We start from the raw sequence: 18,959 nt of genomic DNA, 5'->3' as shown, positions 1-18,959 counted from the left end.
GATCAGGCATGTGCTGACTAGGGCATGATGTGAAGGTTCTAGGCTCAGTGATTGGCCCCTTATTGGCTGGATATTTGCTGCTGCCACGATCAGCTGGTATTGTTTACAGAGTAAGTATATAACAATAATAGATAATACGATATTCCAAACTAAAAATATGGAATCGCTGTGTATTCCATAGTTGTCACTGTATGATATGAATGGATTGTACAAACCCGGATTACTTATAGGATTTATAACATTTTTTAATTGGTCTTTGCTAGAAGTTAAGTTTAGATGAGGGATATTTAACGTCCAATTGTCGTTTAAGCATTTATGTATGTTTTTGTACATAGGAATATTTTGGTTTGCGTGTCGTCTTGTGAATGATTTTAGGTTAGACCAAATGGCAGGTATAATGTGAATAATTTGTGGTTCATTTTTTAGGTTTTCGGGGCATCTGTCGGCGATGAAGACGTCGCTTCCCGACCGAAGAAGATTAATTTTTATTGAACCCTGTTTTTTGTAATTATTAGATATTGGGATTATTTTTTCATCGCATTTTATTGTGGTGTTAGGTTTTGGGTGAGTTATTATATATACTTCTTCTAGTACCTTTGAAATTATCATTTCCTCTATGGCAGTTCATTGGACAATGTTGGCTTAAATCCTCTACGGTTGTTCCTTCATATAATTTCTTCGCGCATTTAGGTCCCTGTATAGAATCAGCGGAAAATCGGGGTATGTAACAGAGCTTGTTATGATAAGGTTTGCATTGATGTAAGCCCGTTCCTGATATTTGTCTTGGGCTATGTTTCCCTACGGGGTTTTGGTTAGTTACTGCTAAAAATAAGGGTTGGTGAGGTATAGAACACGTTTGATTATACCAACAAAAGGTGTTGTTATTAATTCAAAAATATTCCAATGATTCTTTTCTGCCATGATCGGAATTTCAATTTGTATAAAAAGTTTATTTTGGGTAAAGGAACAGTCGGTAATTGGAAGTTTGAAATACTGCGGTAACAGGAATGGCCAGTTCCTGCCCTGATTTCCCTATCTCACCTTCCAACCTTTCTAGGTCGTGTTTTAATATTGCAGGGTGAATAACATTTACATGACGTTATAATGTTATGTCTTCTTATTTCTCTGGTTAAAAGTATAATTCTTTTTAAATTTTGATACTCGTATAATGAGATCGTCCATAATGAATCTTGTTCCCGTGTAGTTTGAATGATATTTTTCTGCATAACCTTTACATACCTTTCAATGATTTTCATTCTGTCCTCCGTCTTCTGAAACGTGGCTGATACCATGCTGTCGTATTTTCTGAACCTTTCTGAATGTTCGCTGACTTGTTTCACCGACGATCCTCGTTTTTCGTTACCATTTTTAGTTTTTCGTGTGTTACTAGTCCGTAACACCAAGAGAATCCTTCACCAATGAAGTCTAACGATCTCTTATTTCTAGATGTCTCTTGTGGGTTTAATGAACTGATGCTCTAACTATCTCCTAGCATCTGTAGTTCCTTTTTGTATGCTATTGATAATTCGCTTATATGACGTTCAATAACGCACTCATCCGTCTTCGATGGAGTAATACATGCTTTTTCTAAAGGTGTTGTTGTTTCCACGTTTTCTTCACTCCAATTCGTCTCATAGTTTAATTGTATTGATGCTTCGTAAGTTGTAGTTTCTGGCAGTGGTTTACAGAACGCGCCATTGTTGACCTCCACATGGTAGTCCCCTTGTGAGTACCCCAACTTGACCCTTATGATTAGGGTGAATCTGGTGATAAAAAATCCTATATTGTCCTTATTTTAATGCTATCGTTATTCAAACAATAGAGTCCTTATTTAATTATTTTACGTCTTTTATATGAATTGTTCGTCGATTTTTCGACTTTTACGCCAATGTTTTAATTCATTACTATCTTTATTATATTTNCAACTTGACTCTTATGATTAGGGCGAATCTGGTGATAAAAAAATCCTATATCGTCCTTATATTAATGCCTTCATTATTCAAACAATAGAGTCCTTATTTTATGCCTTTTATATAAATTGTTCGTCGATTTTTCGACTTTTACGCCAATGTTTTAATTCATTACTATCTTTATTATATTTGATTTCATTTAAATTTTATAATTTATGTAGTTAATAATTAAATTTCGGGTATTGGTTCGGGTGTCCATGGATCGTAGTAAGGAAGAATTCTACTAACGTGTACCACATCTTTTGGCGATTTTTCTGTTTTACCGATTTGTACGTCGTAGTCTACATCTGAAACTTTCTTTGTTATGTAGTAGGGGCCGAACCGTCTTAGTAGGAGCTTTTCGCTTCTTCCTACTTTTCTAACTGGGGTGAAAACTTTCACTTGGTCTCCCACTTTATATTTTGTGTTGTATCTAAGTTTGTCAATTTTTTGTTTCATTTCGATGTTTTCCACGGCTTTGTTCCGAATTAACAATGCTTCATCTCTAATTTCACGACTGTCTTTTGTTCTGGGGTAGGTAATATATTCGCCTCCGTGGGTAATATTGGTTGCCTGCCGTAGACTAACATAAATGGAGAAAATTTTGTTGTATCCTGCCGGCTTGTATTATATGCAAAAATCACGTGGCTCAAATATTCATCCCAATTCGTTTGATTGGTGTTTGTGTACTTGAAAAGCATATGTGCTTTCGCGTCTGCATGTAAACACCTGTTTACACCGACCACGAAGGTTCGAAATTTTATAAAATTGTACAAAAAACAAGTTTATTTTGAAAACGAAGAAAATATTACAAGTGTATTGGTTGCGACATTCTGAGAGAGAGTGAATTCGGTTAGTGTTGTTAGGATCTTGGATCCTAAGCTACTTAACTTAACTTAAAATAAGGTACTGTTTGCACTTTTATATGTTGTATATTTTTCAATTACAAAAATGTTCTAAATCTTATAAATTTTTCTGTTTGTTACTTTATTTCTTCTTCTATTTTTCTTTCTGTCTAGATACTATCTTATATTTCTAAATTCCCACCACTTTCTGGGGGTTGACCAAACGTGTTCTTGTAGAGGGGTTTGTGCAGTTTTTTGAACTTAACTTTTGAAAATAATAATAATAATAAAAAACTTGAGGCAAGGGCACTGTCGGCCTGTANATAGGGATTACTATAAATTTTAATTTTTGTGGAAATGGCGTAGGTTACATTTTTCACTTTTTCCTAAAAAATTCGAAAGGGTCCTCTTATTTTCATCATAACTTGCTTAATTTTGATGGTATCAACTTCTTCCGTAGCTCATTTGATAGGTATTTCTGAGTACTTTCAAAATTGCTCTGCAAGTATATTTTATAAAATGCATCGTTTTCCCGTTATTTAAGCTTGAATAAGTATACATTGAAAAAGTATACATTCAATTACCTTTAGCTCACTTTGAATTAATTTTAAAAGGTTTTTTATGTTTTTTTATTAGCTTCAAATTTGGCAATGACAACTTTTTCGTAAAACCTTATAGTTTTTGAGTTATTTATGAAAAACCGCTTTAAAACATGCATTTTTTTCGCGAAAAATCAAAATCTTTGATCTTTAATCACTCAAAAAGTATTGATTTATTTTAATGACTCTCTATAACAAATTTTGCTTACAATTGATCCCTCTATCNAATCAAAATCTTTGATCTTTAATAACTTAAAAAGTATTGATTTATTTTTAATAACTCTCTATAACAAATTTTGCTTACAATTGGTCCCTCTATCGATTTCTGGGGTTATTTTTCATAAAATAATTTCCACCCCCGAGAAGGGGTGGCATCCACCCCCAGGTTAAAAGCGCAAGTTGGCACTATGTCACTTTTGTTTCTTGAGGTATCCTCTAACTACTCACCAGTTTTCATGAAAATTGATGGAGGTTCAACGCAATCAGAGGTGAAAACTTTCCGTGACTGTACTATATCATAAAATAACAATTCTTAAAGGACAAAACTATTTAAATTGTACAGTCTCTCACACAACATCCTCCCACCTGAGGAACATTTTGAGAACAACAAAAAGTTTCTCATACATCACAAAATTTACAAGTAAAATGCAAGCAACAGTAACATATAGAATATTACAAGAGCAATAGTTAACACATTACAGAAATTTAATAAGAAAACCTTTGGGGCGGTTTACTGCTCATTTTAACGGGGACTCTGCTTTTTTCACAAGACACTCCCGCACTTTTAATCACCCCTCTTTTCCCTGGAACCAACGAAGAAGTCGGGACACTGGGCCTGGTTTCAAACGATGCCGATGATTCGATGCATTCCAAAGGGTAAAGACGTTGAACAGGCCTCAACAAACTTCCCCTCGAAGTCTCCAGTCTGACTAGTCGGATCTGGCTGTCCCGTCCCGGAAGTAATTCAACCACGCGCCCGAGCGGCCAGTCTATACGTTTATCTTGGTCATTCCCGATTAAAACGACTTCATCAAGTTCTATTTGTCGACCCGGTTTTTTTTTTCACAGAACGATCTTAGTTGCTCGAGATATTCGTTTCTAAACCTTCGGCGCAAATCATCCCGTAGCTTTTGTTTATATCTTAACTTCCGACACAATGAAGACCTATCAATAATGTCACAATCCGGTAAACCATCTTCCGTTTGGTTGATTAAAAACATTGGTGTAATAGCTATTAACTCTTTTGGATAATCGAATTCGTACGTAAGTGGTCGAGAATTAATCGCGGCTTTGCAATCACAAATTATCGTCAAAAGATCTTCAAAATTTAGACTAGCTCGGCCTAAAACTCTACGTAGTAACTGTTTCATGACACCAATCAAACGTTCCCAAAATCCACCCCACCACGGAGCACTAGGGGGATTAAACCGCCAAACTATTCTTTGCACGGCAGAATTCTTGGTTATGTCGTCCCAGTTCAACTGCGATAACGCGTTTTCCACGCCCGTGAAGTTCGTCCCGTTATCGCTCTACATTGTTTTTAGTCGACCACGGCGTGCGACAAATCTCCGAAAAGCCTGAATGAAACCATTGGTAGATAACGAAGTAACTGCTTCTAAATGAACAGCTCGAAATACGGCACATGTAAAAAGGCATATCCATATTTTGGTCCCATCCCGTAGATAAAGAGGGCCCGCCATGTCAACCCCGGTAACTTCAAATACTCTTGCTTCACGAACTCTGTCCAAAGGCAACGCAGAGGATTCCACTTGAAACGGTTTGGAATTATATCGTTTACAAACATAACATTTCCCGAGCGTAGTCCTTATTGTACGTCTTCCTCCCAAGATCCAGTATTTTTCTCTTAATTTACTTAAGATACCCTGCACACCCAAATGTGCACAATCAATATGCTCTTTCAATATCAAAGTTTCTACGACATGATGTTTCGAAGGCAGTACAATAGGGTGTCTAAAATATTCACTGGTTCACTAGAATGGTCTAAGATGTTCTATTTTCCTGGAGTTGTCTCCAGAAAACATATCAGCCTGAATCGTTTTTAATCGAAATCGTTCTCCATCATCAATATTCTGTACCGTCAGCTCGCCTTTTTGTTTATGAGAAGGATTTCTCAAGTTACGTATAAAGTGGAGCATCCAGGCGATCATCTTCACCGTCTTTGAGTATCTTGAGAAATGACACAAATGCCAGAAATCTGTAGCGTTATCCAGAAGTGTCGTTACTAATTTTTTTCGTCGTTCCTGACCAACCTCAATTTCATCATATTGAGTTTGTCCGCTTGGCCAGATCTCCATGTTCTCATAAAGCCACTTCGGACCCTCCCACCATTTTGATTTGAGTAACTGCTCAGGGTTGCAGCCACGTGAAGGTAGATCCGCTGGATTCTGATCATCCGGTACATTTACTCCATTCAGTTGAAGTCGTTAACATACGAATCTCTGAAACTCTGTTCCATACAAATGTGGCCCATTCCTCCTGTCGCTGAATCCATGATACCACTGTGGACGAATCACTCCAAAAAAATGACTGTACCTCACTTTCTAAATTTTTTCTGACATTAGCGTACAGTCTGGCACCAACAACTGCAGCCATGAGTTCAAGCCTTGGTATTGTTAACTTCCGTATTGGTGCTACCCTTGATTTAGCAGCCAACAGGTAAACTTCTACATTATTCATCTTTTCCACTCTGAAAAAAATTACAGCGGAATATGCGTTCTTGCTGGCATCACAAAACGCATGTATACTTAAATGTTTGATGCCTTTTGTACCTGTACCTGTTTTTTATTTTCTTATTATTATATTCACGAAAATATTCCTCAATTTCCAATTCCACTGGTTCATCCCATGGTCGTTTGCCCTCCCAAATTCGCTGCAGCAAAAATTTTGGTACCAAAATGGTTGGACATGTGAACCCAATCACGTCGAATACTCGTTGCGCAGCAGAAAGGATAGCCCTTTTCGTTATCACAAGATCTTCCAAATTTGTGTTTTTCGTTAGAAAGTCATCACTTATCCTGAGTGTATCTCGACTTCGATGCCAAAGAAGCCCTAACACGGGTACAAGGGGTATCCTGACTAAACTCCCACCCTCTTAAGTCGAATTGGGTTCCCGCATAATAAGAGATGCTTCCCTTATAAAACCGGTCAACTCATCCCTGTTGGAAACGCTGGTGATACAGTTGTCGACATAAAAACTTTTGGACATCCTAGCTATAGTGTCAAGGTAATATTCAGCTTTGCCCGGATTTCAGCGCGACTTTTCTTTTTTCTTTCGATTTGACTGGACACTTTTTCTTTTTAACACAAACTTGGTTCAAAACCTCGACTGTCTTCAAATCGAAACACTAAGATCGAAAACGTCGTAAAAGTTTGTCAGTCCAGTATTTAATACCGATTACTCAGAAGCGCGTCAAATACACACTTTTCCACGTCCTGTCACGATCGCCACTAAATTTCGCGTCTGCATGTAAACACCTGTTAACACCGATCACGAAGGTTCGAAATTTTATAAAATTATACAAAAAACAAGTTTATTTTGAAAACGAAGAAAATATTACAAGGTTGTGACATTCTAAGAGAGAGTGAATTTTGTTTGTGTATTATTAAGACTAACATTTGATATCATTTACTATAAACATCCGACAACTGGTTGTGTCTCATTCCCATATCTTAAAATAACAATTCTTAAAGGACAAAACACACACAACATCTGCCAAAGTTTTATTGAACGTTTCTGTAAGCCCGTTTGTGCTTGGGTAGTATGACGTAGTAAAAAGTCTTCTCGTGCCCATTTGTTTAAGAAGTTGTGTTACTAATTCCGATTGAAAGACGTTTCCACGGTCGCTTAAAAGATATGTTGGTTCTCCATGTGTAGTAATTATGTTATTTAAAATAAATTTCGCTACTGGTCCTGCCTTTCCGTTGAGAAGGGCTTTTGTTTCTGCCCATCTGGTTACGTAGTCCGTCGCCACAACTATAACGGTGTTTTGTGACTTGCTTTATCGAAACGGTCCAAGAATGTCGATACCTATTTTCTCGAATGGTGTTCCAACTGGGATTGGCTGTGATAATCGTATTGATTTGCGACTCTGCATTCCTTTTCTTGCCTGACAGTCTGGGCAGTTCCTGATAAATTTTTCAACATCCTTCTGAAGGTTTTTCCAATAATATCGATTTTTTATTTTATTTAATGTTTTAGTTACACTTAAATGTCCGGCGGATGGTTCCGAATGGTGACTGTATAAAATTTCTCCAGTAAGCATTTTTGGTATTACTAATAAATTTTCTCGTCCTATGTTGCCGCCGTTGGCCTTGTAAAGTACACCATTTATGAGTCTTAAATTTTTTGTTCTTTTTCTGCGGCCTATTGTCGCGTTGTCGGGGTCTTCAATAGCGTCCATTAATTCTTTGATGTTTTGATCATTTTCCCTGTGTTTTCTTATATCCGTTGCTTCAAGCAGGAATATTGGAATGTCATTGACGTCATCGTTGTTTCCTGGATTTACTACTGAGCGTCGGATTATGCAATCGGCGTCTCTGTGGGCTACCTCCACTTTTGTGAACAATTGTGTAGTCATATTCAGACAATCTAACTGACCACATAGCTAATCTGCCCATCCGGTCTTTCAAAGACTTTAACCAACAAAGTGCATGGTCACTGCAGTCACTGTTCTAACTGGCTTCCCATAAATTAAATGTCTTAAATAGGTTAAAGCCCAAATTGCTAAACATTCTATATCCGTTATTGTGTATTGTTTTTAGATTTTGAAAGGCTTCTGCCAGCGTATGCGATGGGGTGCGGTTGATCATCTTCCCCCTCCTGTAGCAGTACTGCCCCTATTCTAATTTGACATCCATCGAATCGGAGTTCGCAACCCTTTCTAGGGTTGTAATGTGCCAAAACGGGTGCGGTGCAGAGTTTTTTCTTTAGGGCTTGGAATGGATTTTCTTGTTCGTCTTCCCACACAAACCCGGGGTCCTTGTGCGTGGTCGTGTGCAGGGGGTGTGCTATTTGACTGAAATTTTCTATGAATTTCCTATAGTAGTTACAAAGACCGATTAAACTTTGAGTATCTTTGTTTGCTTTTGGAGTAGGAAAATTCTTTATAGCGACTAATTTTGATTCATCCGGAAGGACTCCTTTTGGTGAAATGGAAAAGCCTAAAAGGTTGATTTTCTCTTTCATATAATCACATTTGCTCGGTTTGAGTGTCAGTCCGGCTTTCCTAAGTCGAATACGTTTTCTAATTTCTTCAGATGTTCTTCCTTTGTGCTTAAAAAAACTATTATGTCGTCCAATATATATAAGTACCTCTTTCCATTTTAGGTCTTGAAATTGCTGGTGCGTTACATAGTCCAAAATTCATGTAGTTGAACTCCCAAAGTCCATAACCCTGTGCTTGAAGGCTGTTATTGGTTTAGACTCCTCACTTAGTTTTACTTGCTAAAATCCGGAAAATATGTCTAAAGATGAAAAATATTTTGCGTCACCTAAGTATGTCAAAATATCGTCGATATTTGGTATGTTATGGGCTGATATTTTGGTGAGGTCGTTGACTCGCCTGTAGTCCACACAAAATCTTGTTTCTCCAAACTTCTTTTTCACAAGTACCACTGGGCTTGCCCAAGGAGAATGGCTGGGCCTAATTATGCCGAATTTTGCCATTTCTGAGATTTATTAGTCGCTAATTTCCCGTTCTTTTTGGGACACCCTGTATGCTCTACTTTCTACTGACTGGGCGTTTCCTACATCTACTTTGTTTCCCATATACTTCGGTGTTTTTGAGAAGACGTTACTATATTTTCCTAGCAAATCCTTTAATTTTTCTTTTATATTTAAGTCTGATATGTGGCCTATTTTGTGATCCTCCAGCGTTACCTTATCGTTGTCTTCTGCCAATAAACAATTGGGTTCTTCCGATAGATCCAATAATCTTGTTTTTTCCAAGTGTCCAATTGTGGCGCCCTTAAAAATTTTTACGTTGTTGTGACCTTTTGTTACCATTTCAACGAGCAGGGTGTCTTTTGCAGGGCGACGAAATTTGTTTATTACGATTACCTTTTTTCTCAGGAATGGATCGTTTTCCCTGAATTCCATGTTCTGAATTTGTGTCTCTTCCAGAGTGTTACAATCCAAAGTTATTTCAAGGGGTTGCTCCGGTTTAAGGGTGTAGTCGTCTGAAGAAGTTACTTTATGGAGAATTTCCTTTGTATTTTCATCTTGATCTTCTTTCAGCGGTACATCTGTGGTGTTATGCTGTTTATACTCGTTGTGTGTTCTTTTTATAGGGTTTTCGGCGATCTGTTGTGTGACTACGTAATTTACCGCTTTTGTACATGGAGATATGTCCTCTTGTTCGTTGAATTTTAGGGTTGTCTTTGTTTCTTTATTTTTCAGGTATGCCATTTTATTCGGAAAATCGATTACAGCATTATTTTTTGATAAAAAGTCTGTACTTAATATTATTGGCTTTGATAAATAATTTACCACTAACGCTGAAATATACTCTTATAAATTACCTAGTTTAATAAGGTTTCACTTGTGTCTAAGGGTTGTATTTTGTTACCCCTCGCTGTTTCATCAAATTAAATGTACTGTTAAGTGGAGTTATTTTATTTGTTAATGAACTTATGAACTATGCATTTACTAGACCCTGTATCTAATAAAATGTTAATAAATAAATTATTATTGACGCAACCCTTGACCTTTAGTATGTTTTTTGTGAAACCCCATGTGCATAGGACAAACTCGTCGGGATTTTTTACTTGAGTCGTCCGTTGGACGTTTGAGGCTGGCGATGATGATATAGAGATCGACACCCTTCGTTCGCTGCAGCATCGTGGCTTTCCGTCGGAACATCTTGTATTTGGCAAAAGTGAATATTGTTGATTTCCTTGTCTGGTTTGATTGTATAAATTCCGTTGTTGGTTTCCCCTATAACCGTTTCCTTTAGGAGGTGCATTTTCTCTTGGCGCGTTTCCCCTTCTATTCCTATTTTCTTGAAATTCCTTATATTGATTTTGGTAATTTCTGTGAAAATTACCCCTGGGTGTTGAAGACTGATAATAATCATTCGCGTTCCAGGAACGATGTTGTGGTGGTGAGTGTGGATTTCTATAGTTTTGCTGGAACCTCGGCCGTATATTTCCTCTGCTGCTGGATGCGTGGCTTCTTGTAATTTCTTGATATGATCTTGGTCCTTGGGTTGGTGTTAATGTGAGAAGTGATGTTTGGGCCGTCATTCGATCGATTAAAACCCGTTCCCTATCTTCGCTTAACCGTAATACTAATTTTTTAAGTTCATAAAAAGTTGTGATACCGTTACTGAATAGATAGTAGGTCTCTGCAAATGATGAGTGCAGTCCATTCTCAAATTGGTCCATCAAATCGATACCATCCGATAGTAATAGTGACAATGAGAAAATTGCAAGTAATAGTGGAAATTTACTCCTTCGCTCTTCTTCAATTTAACCTTTGGTTTTCACCCGATTAAAATGTCAACGGATTCCATTGCAAAAACGCCTTTTTCGACAAATGTTCGTCATTTTGAATACGTAAAAATGCACATTTGGCTTAAAAAATACGCCAAGTACCTTTCAACACTGCATGAATCTAGCATTGCAGGGACTGACTCTTAGGCAATGTTTAGTGTACATTGACGATATAATAATTTTTCGAGGTTATTCTGTCTCGGCAAATGGAATTCGCCCTTTACTCGACAGAGTAAAAGCAATCTTCAATTTCTCCAAACCTACTACCGCAAAACAATTGCGACGATTCCTGGGTATGCTCAACTTTTACAGAAAGTTCCTGCCTAACGCTGTCCGCACTTATTCTGTTTTAAATGATCTTCTACTGGGGCAAATTAAAGGAAATGCACTACTATAGTGGAATCCAACAGCCGACGAGGCATTCAATTCAAGCAAGAAGCAACTAGCGCAGACTACTCTCCTGCACCATCCGCAACCAGATGCTACTTTAGCAATTTTTTGTGACGCATCCGCCCATCACTTGGGCGCTGAGTTACAACAATTCCACAATGGAACCTGGGAACCCCTTGCATTTTTCTCCTCCAAGCTATCGAACGCTGAAGTCAAATACAGCGCATTCGACAGAGAACTTCTTGCAATTTATCGCACAATTAAGCATTTCCGCCATTTTCTCGAAGCCCGTGACTTCATAACCTTTACAAATCACAAGACCCTTACCTTTGCCTTCCGTCAGAACCCTGACAAATGCTCTCCCAGACAGTCACGGCACCTCAACTTCATTAGTCAGTTCTCAACGAACATCCAACATATTTCTGGGAAAGATAACATCATCGCAGACACACTCTCACGGATTTCTGAGTTATCAACACATTTTGACTACGAAGCCCTTTCTTCTGCGCAGGAATCCGATAAGGAACTTCATCAATACCTGAACTCAAACAATTCGTTATATCTCAAACGAATTCACATTCCCGGCTCAAACAAAGCCATTTTATGCGACATTTCTACTGGTACGGCAAGACCCTTTCTAAGTTCAACATTTCGTTTCGTCGCATTCAAACAGCTACATTCCCTAACACATCCTGGCATCCGTACTTCCATAAAACTTGTGACCCAGCGATTTATCTGGCCATCTGCTAATAAAGATTGCGCCAAGTGGGCACGCGAATGTGTTTCTTCACAAAAGGCAAAGATTACCCGACACGTTTTCCCACCCTTGGGCAAATTCGAACTACCATTAGAGAAATTCGATCACGTCCACGTAGACATAGTTGTGATGCCGCCCTCGGAAGGATACCGTTATTGTCTCACGTGTGTAGACAGATTCACACGTTGGCCTAAAGCTTTTCCGTGACGGATCAGGAAGCCACAACGGTTGCACGAACCTTTTATGAAGGCTGGATCTGTCGTTATGGCACACCCCTAAGAACCACCACGGACCAAGGTAGACAGTTTGAGTCCCAGCTGTTCAAGGAGCTTTCGCATCTATCAAACTCAAAACATATACACACAACGGCATACCACCCCGCAGCTAATGGTATGGTTGAGCGACTACACCGACAGTTAAAAGCCGCCATAACTTGCCATCAGAACAGCAGCTGGACCAGGATTCTCCCTCACTGGAAGGGGGGTCCCGTGGGAACACTCGGTATAGCAAGAAACATTTATATTGTGTATCAATTAAGCGTCTTCATTTGTGCTGACTTTGTTAGGTCGCGACGCAGTGCGACTAACTAGGTCAAAGGCAATTACACACACAAATGTAAATTGCTGAAATGATATTTGCCATTTAAACCAATGTAAATACTTTTGTAAAAATAGCGTGTAAATAGTCAAATAAATTAGTCTAACACCAGGCTCACTTTAATTTGGATGCTGCAATAGTGTCAACCCTTGGATGCTGCAATAGTGTCAATCATCGAATGCTGTCATCAATGATGCAGAAATGTGTCTAACACTATTATGAAATCCGTTCTTCTCAGAACCACAACTTTTGTTAGTCACATCTCATTACTACGACGGTGTGGCTATAAAAGAATTGATAACCAACGCCCCCATTTTAGCCTACCCTAACTTCTTTAAAACGTTTACCATTACAACCGATGCTTTAAACAAAGCAATTGGTTCAGTTTTATCGCAAGATAAACACCCCATTGCGTTTTATAGTAGGACCCTTAACAGTGTTGAACGTAACTATTCTACAAATTGGAAAAGAACTTCTTTCCATAATAGACTCACATAAGCACTTTCGCCCATATATATTTGATAGGAAATTCATATTACAAACGGACCATCAACCTCTCGTGTGGATACATTCCCTTAAAGAACCACAGAACCGACTCTGCCGTTGGAAAATTAAGTTAGAAGAATATGATTTTGTTAATATTCATTAATATTTAAATGAAAAGTATTTGAATTTGTTTGTTTCTATAACGCACTTATAACTATTTTTGTATTAAAATGTACATGATACCAATTCAAATAAATTCTCTAAGGTTGGTAATCATGATTCTTATCCTATGTATGTTAACTTATGAGTACGAAAATAGAATAATAAAAAAGTGTGTATATGTAACGGTCAGTCGACCTAATCACCATTCGTTCTTTATCATTAAATAACTTTTCAATCTTGCATACTTGTGTTATCATTTGCTCACCTATTAACAGATTTCGATATCAAACACATTAAAGGTAAAGAAAATTTCGTCGCTGATGCCCTGTCTCGAGTAGAAATTAATGCGTTAGAAGATGATATCGGAAATTTAGAACTCACTTTTTAATATTCCATCTGATTTAACATCTACAGAAGTAAATGAGTTTCTAAACGATTTCAACTGAACTGCTAGATGACCAACAAACAGTACACTCAGCCCAAGAAAATTCTATACCTTTAATGCCCATTTCAGATCGACCACTTAGTTCAATTCCCATCATGATTAATGTTAAGTTTAGCACGCCTAGATTCAAATTAATAACTAAAGGAAGTAAATTTAATTAATATTTTGGCTAATCAAAATGGCCTTCCTTGGTTAATAACTAAATTAAATAATGAAATAAAAGGAAAAATGGGTAATCAGGTAGAAATTTATTTTGATCCTAAATTTTCAACCACAGATATTTAAGATATTTTATGATCATTAAAAATTATCAAATCAAAATCATTAAAACTACAAATAATTCTCCTATTTTATCTTTAGGAAACGCCTTAAATGAAGTGGCTAAATATCACGATACAAATCATAATGGTATCTATTCACATTTTCTTCAATTAAAAGCCCAATTTTATTTTCCGAATTTAAAAAAATTAATCATTTCATATATCAATAAATGCGACGTCGGTTTACAAGCGAAATATTACCGTAATCCTCAAGCCACCTTATAAAGGCCCAATCGTGTCTAGTCATCCGTTTGAAATCATTATGTTAGACACTTTTACTTCAGATAATCAAAAGTTTCTCACTTTTTTCGATCATTTTTCAAAATACACGCAAGCATACCATTTAAATGACGGTAACATGACAACTTACATAAATAAGATAAGACATTTCATCAATCATCATAATTTACCTGGAAAGACCAAGAAATTGAATTCAATAATATTATTTTAATAGATTTTTGTCGTTTGTACCATATAGATTTACATGTCATAAGTATCAATAATCCTACAGGAATAGCTCCTATAGAACGTGTACATGGAACCATTAAGGAAAAAGTAACAGCCCACTAATCCTGAAGAAACAATTCCAAGTTTAGTATTACAAGTAGTTTTTATGTACAATAATTCGGTACAATCAACAACCAAATTAAAACCATTCGAAATTATTTATGGTCCTTATAAGAACTTTACAGAAGAAGAAATACCTGAATTCAATAAACCATCAAAATACATAATGAATCGAATTAAAGAACTAGAACAGTTTTACAATCAAATTTCAGAAAAATCTAGACATAAAAATGAGAAATATCTAGACAAAACAAACACGGATAATAACAGCAAACCTCTTCCAGACCAACTTCCTAAAGTCCTTTATGTTAAAAACACCCAGCGTACCAACAAAACCACCCTTTAATAGAATAACATTGGTAGAAAATAAAGGCACACACACAAAAGCTATGCCGTCTAACCAAAATAACCCCAGAAAATATTCTAAACGGAAAATTGAAATAATAAGCTTCAATTACCACTAATAATGATGACCCTGTACCTTCAACATCTCGGTTTAGAAATAACACCGATTAACAATACCACATGATATTTAGAAGAAGAGCTAGGTGAAGCCCACCTCTTTTCACATTATCATAAGTTCATTTATAACATTAATCTCACATAAATTAGATCAGCATATTTAGATTTAGTAACTAAAACAACTATTCTTAGACATCAACATAATAATTGCATCTTTGATATCCCTAGAGAATATTCTTAATTAAATCGACGATAATTTCAATAAATTAAGACCACCGTGAAAAGCGAGGAATCATTAATGGAAACGGAAACGCTCCCAAACACTTATTTGGCACAGTAGATGATGATGATTATCAACAAATTAAAAACAACTTAAATATATTATTCGACAATCAAAAGAAAGAGATAGAAAAACAAAACCAATTTCTATCACTAGCTCATCATATTACGAACTCAGATTCGGAATGATTTAACATTATTACTCAAAAATTTTGGAAAAAGTTGAGGACTTAGCATACGGAAAGTTCCCAAGGAGATTGTAAGTATCCTATATACACTAGACCACAACTGTGCCCCAAATTAATTTGACACAGTAATTTCTGTAGATTATAAGTAAAATAAAAAACTGGATAACTGAATTTACTATTGGATTTAATAAACTTTAGAATTTGAATTACAACAACGAAATACAAAAAGGGAATATTGATAAAGACAAGATGTTGTGCGTTCGACAAGGGTCGCTACCCGAATGCTATTAGTAATGGCAACAACATTTGTTCCTCGTAACCAGCACATGCATACACATAAACAAGACATCTGAAATGTACGTAAACCTAGGAATTTCCCGTGGTCGAAACTACCGCCCGACCGGATGGAACCGGACAAAAGACTCATAAACCCTAGCCCGATCGGTCAATTTTATGACCTGCCTACGTGCAAAATGCGATGTTATAATTCTCAGAAAGCTGGTTACAAGAATCGAATGAATGCTGTCTTTTTCCTATACTAATACCGACTATTATTTGTCGGTTTATTTGAAATAACTTAAAATATATGAAAAAATATATAAATGAAATTATTGCGACAAACCATACTCCCCCCGTTGAGAGAGTATCGATCAACATAACTTAATTAACAACTTATAAACTAATTTCACCATTTAGACGTCCCTTATATTATTTAGCTACACAATTGTCCTCGATAGGTAAAGGCGCGAGTTGTTTCACACATCTTTTTAACGTACTTGTCGCAGTCTTCACAGAAACAGTTCGAACAATCCCGTCAGCACCAGGATACGTCTTCACAACTCTTCCGACTGTCCAATGCATAGATGGGACATTGTTTTCTTTGATTAAAACAATGGTGCCATCTTTGATGGAGTGATGACCAGTAGACCACTTGTGACGGATGTTCAGTTCATTGAGATATTCTTTATGCCAACGTGCCCAGAAGTCTTGGCGGACCTTCTGGATGTGTTGCCATCTGGACAAGCGATTAGTTGGGATGTGTGAGTAATCGCCTTCCGGCAAGCTCGTTAAAATGTCGCCGATAAGGAAATGACCTGGGGTAAGGACCAGAAGGTCATTAGGATCATTGGACATGGGACAAAGCGGTCGAGAATTTATAATGGCTTCGATGTCGATAGTTAGAGTATTAAATTCTTCAAATGTGAAGATTGGGCCAGTAACCACGCGTTTTAAGTGATGTTTAAACGATTTGACAGTAGCCTCCCATAAACCGCCGAAATGGGGAGATAATGGGGGTATGAACTGCCAATTAATACCCTGATCGCTGAGAAACCTCGCCGTTCTTTCTTGATGCGCGGATGTTTGGAACAGATTGTAAAGTTCCTTTAACTCATTCCGAGCGCCAATGAAGTTTGTGCCATTGTCAGAGTGGATAGATATAGGCTTTCCCCGACGGGCAATGAATCGTCTTAGGGCAGCGATGAAACCTTCGGTGGTCAAATCACTAACGACCTCTAAATGTACGGCCTTTACGGCTAAGCAGACAAAGACCGCCACATATGATTTTACGAAGGTTGTGTTTCGATGCTTCTTCTGCTTTATCAGGAATGGACCGCAATAATCAACGCCAACGTTGGCAAACGGTCGGGCTTGTGTAACTCTAACTCCTGGAAGATCTCCCATGACATATTTTGTGTCTGGCGGGTTCGCTCGGAAGCAACGAACACATGATCTTATAATTTTACGGACTTGATTGCGTCCATCTAGAACCCAATATTTTTGTCGCATCATGTACAGAGTTGTCTGGATACCAGCGTGAAAGTTGTAAGTGTGATAATCTCGAATTATGAGATCAGTCACATGGTGCGACCGAGGTAATAATATTGGATGCTGCTGCGCATAGGAAATATTTGCATTTTTCAGGCGACCTCCTACACGCATTATTCCTTCATGATCGACAAAGGGATTAAGGGCCAGTAACCGTTTGTGTATTGGTTTCCCAGGCTTCCTTTTTGTGATTTCGTCTACCTTCTCGCTTGATAATGACGTTTGTACGAACTTCAGTATGGTCTTCTCAGCGTAAGCCAATTCGTCAGGTCGTAAACCGCCGCTGCGATTGGTTCCGGGTCTCATACGCAAACAGTATGCCACAACTCGTTTCAACCTGGTAAATGACGAGAAATCATGAAGAAAATCTGCATTTCCAGTAACAAACCAACTTATTTTCCTCGTCTCTGGTAAAACATCTGTCACTGATATGACTGTCTTGGGCCATGCATCCTCCTTTTTCCTTAACCACGAAGGACCTTCACTCCACGTTTCGTTGCGCAGAAACTCTTCCGGTAGTTGACCTCTAGACAAAGCATCAGCTGGATTAGACTCCGAAGGTACGTGACACCAATCGCCAATCCCCGTTTTAGCCTGAATATCTACCACACGATTTGCTACAAATATTTTGAGTAAGTGCGGAGATGAGTTTATCCAGTGAAGAGCAATTGTCGAGTCAGTCCAAAAAATTACTCGATCAAATGATACATTTATAGTATTGGTTACTTGGCAATACAACTTGGCCAACAATTGAGCGCCACACAACTCCAGGCGCAGTATGGACACCGTTTTTAACGGCGCCACTCGTGACCTTGCAGTAAGTAATTGGCATTTTATGTTGCCCTATCTGTCGCTGGATCTTATGTAAATGCAAGCTCCGTATCCTCTGTTGCTCGCATCGGAAAATCCATGAAGTTGGAGGGAGTTTGAACCTGAACATACCACTCTTCTTTCAAATTTCAAGTTATTCAAAAGCGATAACTGCCTAGCAAATTCGTTCTATTGTGTGTACACGCTGGTGGGGACGGACTCATCCCAACTAAGTTTTAATGTCCAAAGTTGTTGCATGATTGATTTTGCGTATAAAATAATTGGCCCTAATAATCCTAAAGGGTCAAATATTTTTGCTATCTCGGACAAGATAGTTCTTTTTGAGCTTGCTGACTCTGCATCGAGTGATTTCACCGTGTATGTTATAGAGTCAGTCTTCGCGTCCCACGAGATACCCAGAGTTTTCACTGTTTTATCGCCGTCAAAATGAAACTGCGAATCAATCTGCTCTTCAGTTAGACCGCGTAATATTAGTGATTCGTTAGATGCCCATTGTCGCATGTTGAATCCACCTAGTTGCATGAGCTGCTTCACTTCTTGTTGTATCTTACGCGCCTCTTGAATGGTTTCAGCTCCCGTTATTAAATTGTCCACATACAGATCGCGTTTTAAAATATGTGAGCCACGTGGAAACTTATGGCCCTCGTCGTCTGCAAGTTGATGAATACAGCGTATCGCGAGATGGGGTGCCGAGGCGATACCAAAGGTTACGGTGTTTAATTCTAAAGTGACTATATGATCCC

At 37.8% G+C, this 18,959-nt stretch overlaps 1 protein-coding gene across 1 annotated transcript in view; it reads right to left on the bottom strand.

Moving 5' to 3' along the window:
* Nucleotides 1–651: 651 nt before the first annotated feature.
* LOC112906159 overlaps nt 652–18,959 on the bottom strand; it is a 30,147-nt gene continuing 11,839 nt past the window's right edge. Inside the window, exons 4-6 of the mRNA XM_025979901.1 lie at nt 16,335–17,979; nt 8,246–8,439; nt 652–798 (exon numbers count right to left, since the gene is read on the bottom strand). Coding sequence (XP_025835686.1) covers nt 652–798; nt 8,246–8,439; nt 16,335–17,979 — 1,986 coding nt within the window. The remainder of the gene's footprint in view (nt 799–8,245; nt 8,440–16,334; nt 17,980–18,959) is intronic.

This window comes from Agrilus planipennis, unplaced genomic scaffold (assembly GCF_000699045.2).
Source record: "Agrilus planipennis isolate EAB-ADULT unplaced genomic scaffold, Apla_2.0 scaffold160, whole genome shotgun sequence".
Lineage (NCBI taxonomy): Eukaryota > Metazoa > Arthropoda > Insecta > Coleoptera > Buprestidae > Agrilus > Agrilus planipennis.
Note: the sequence above shows the minus strand (reverse complement) of the source record. Positions and strands in the feature narration are given on the sequence as shown.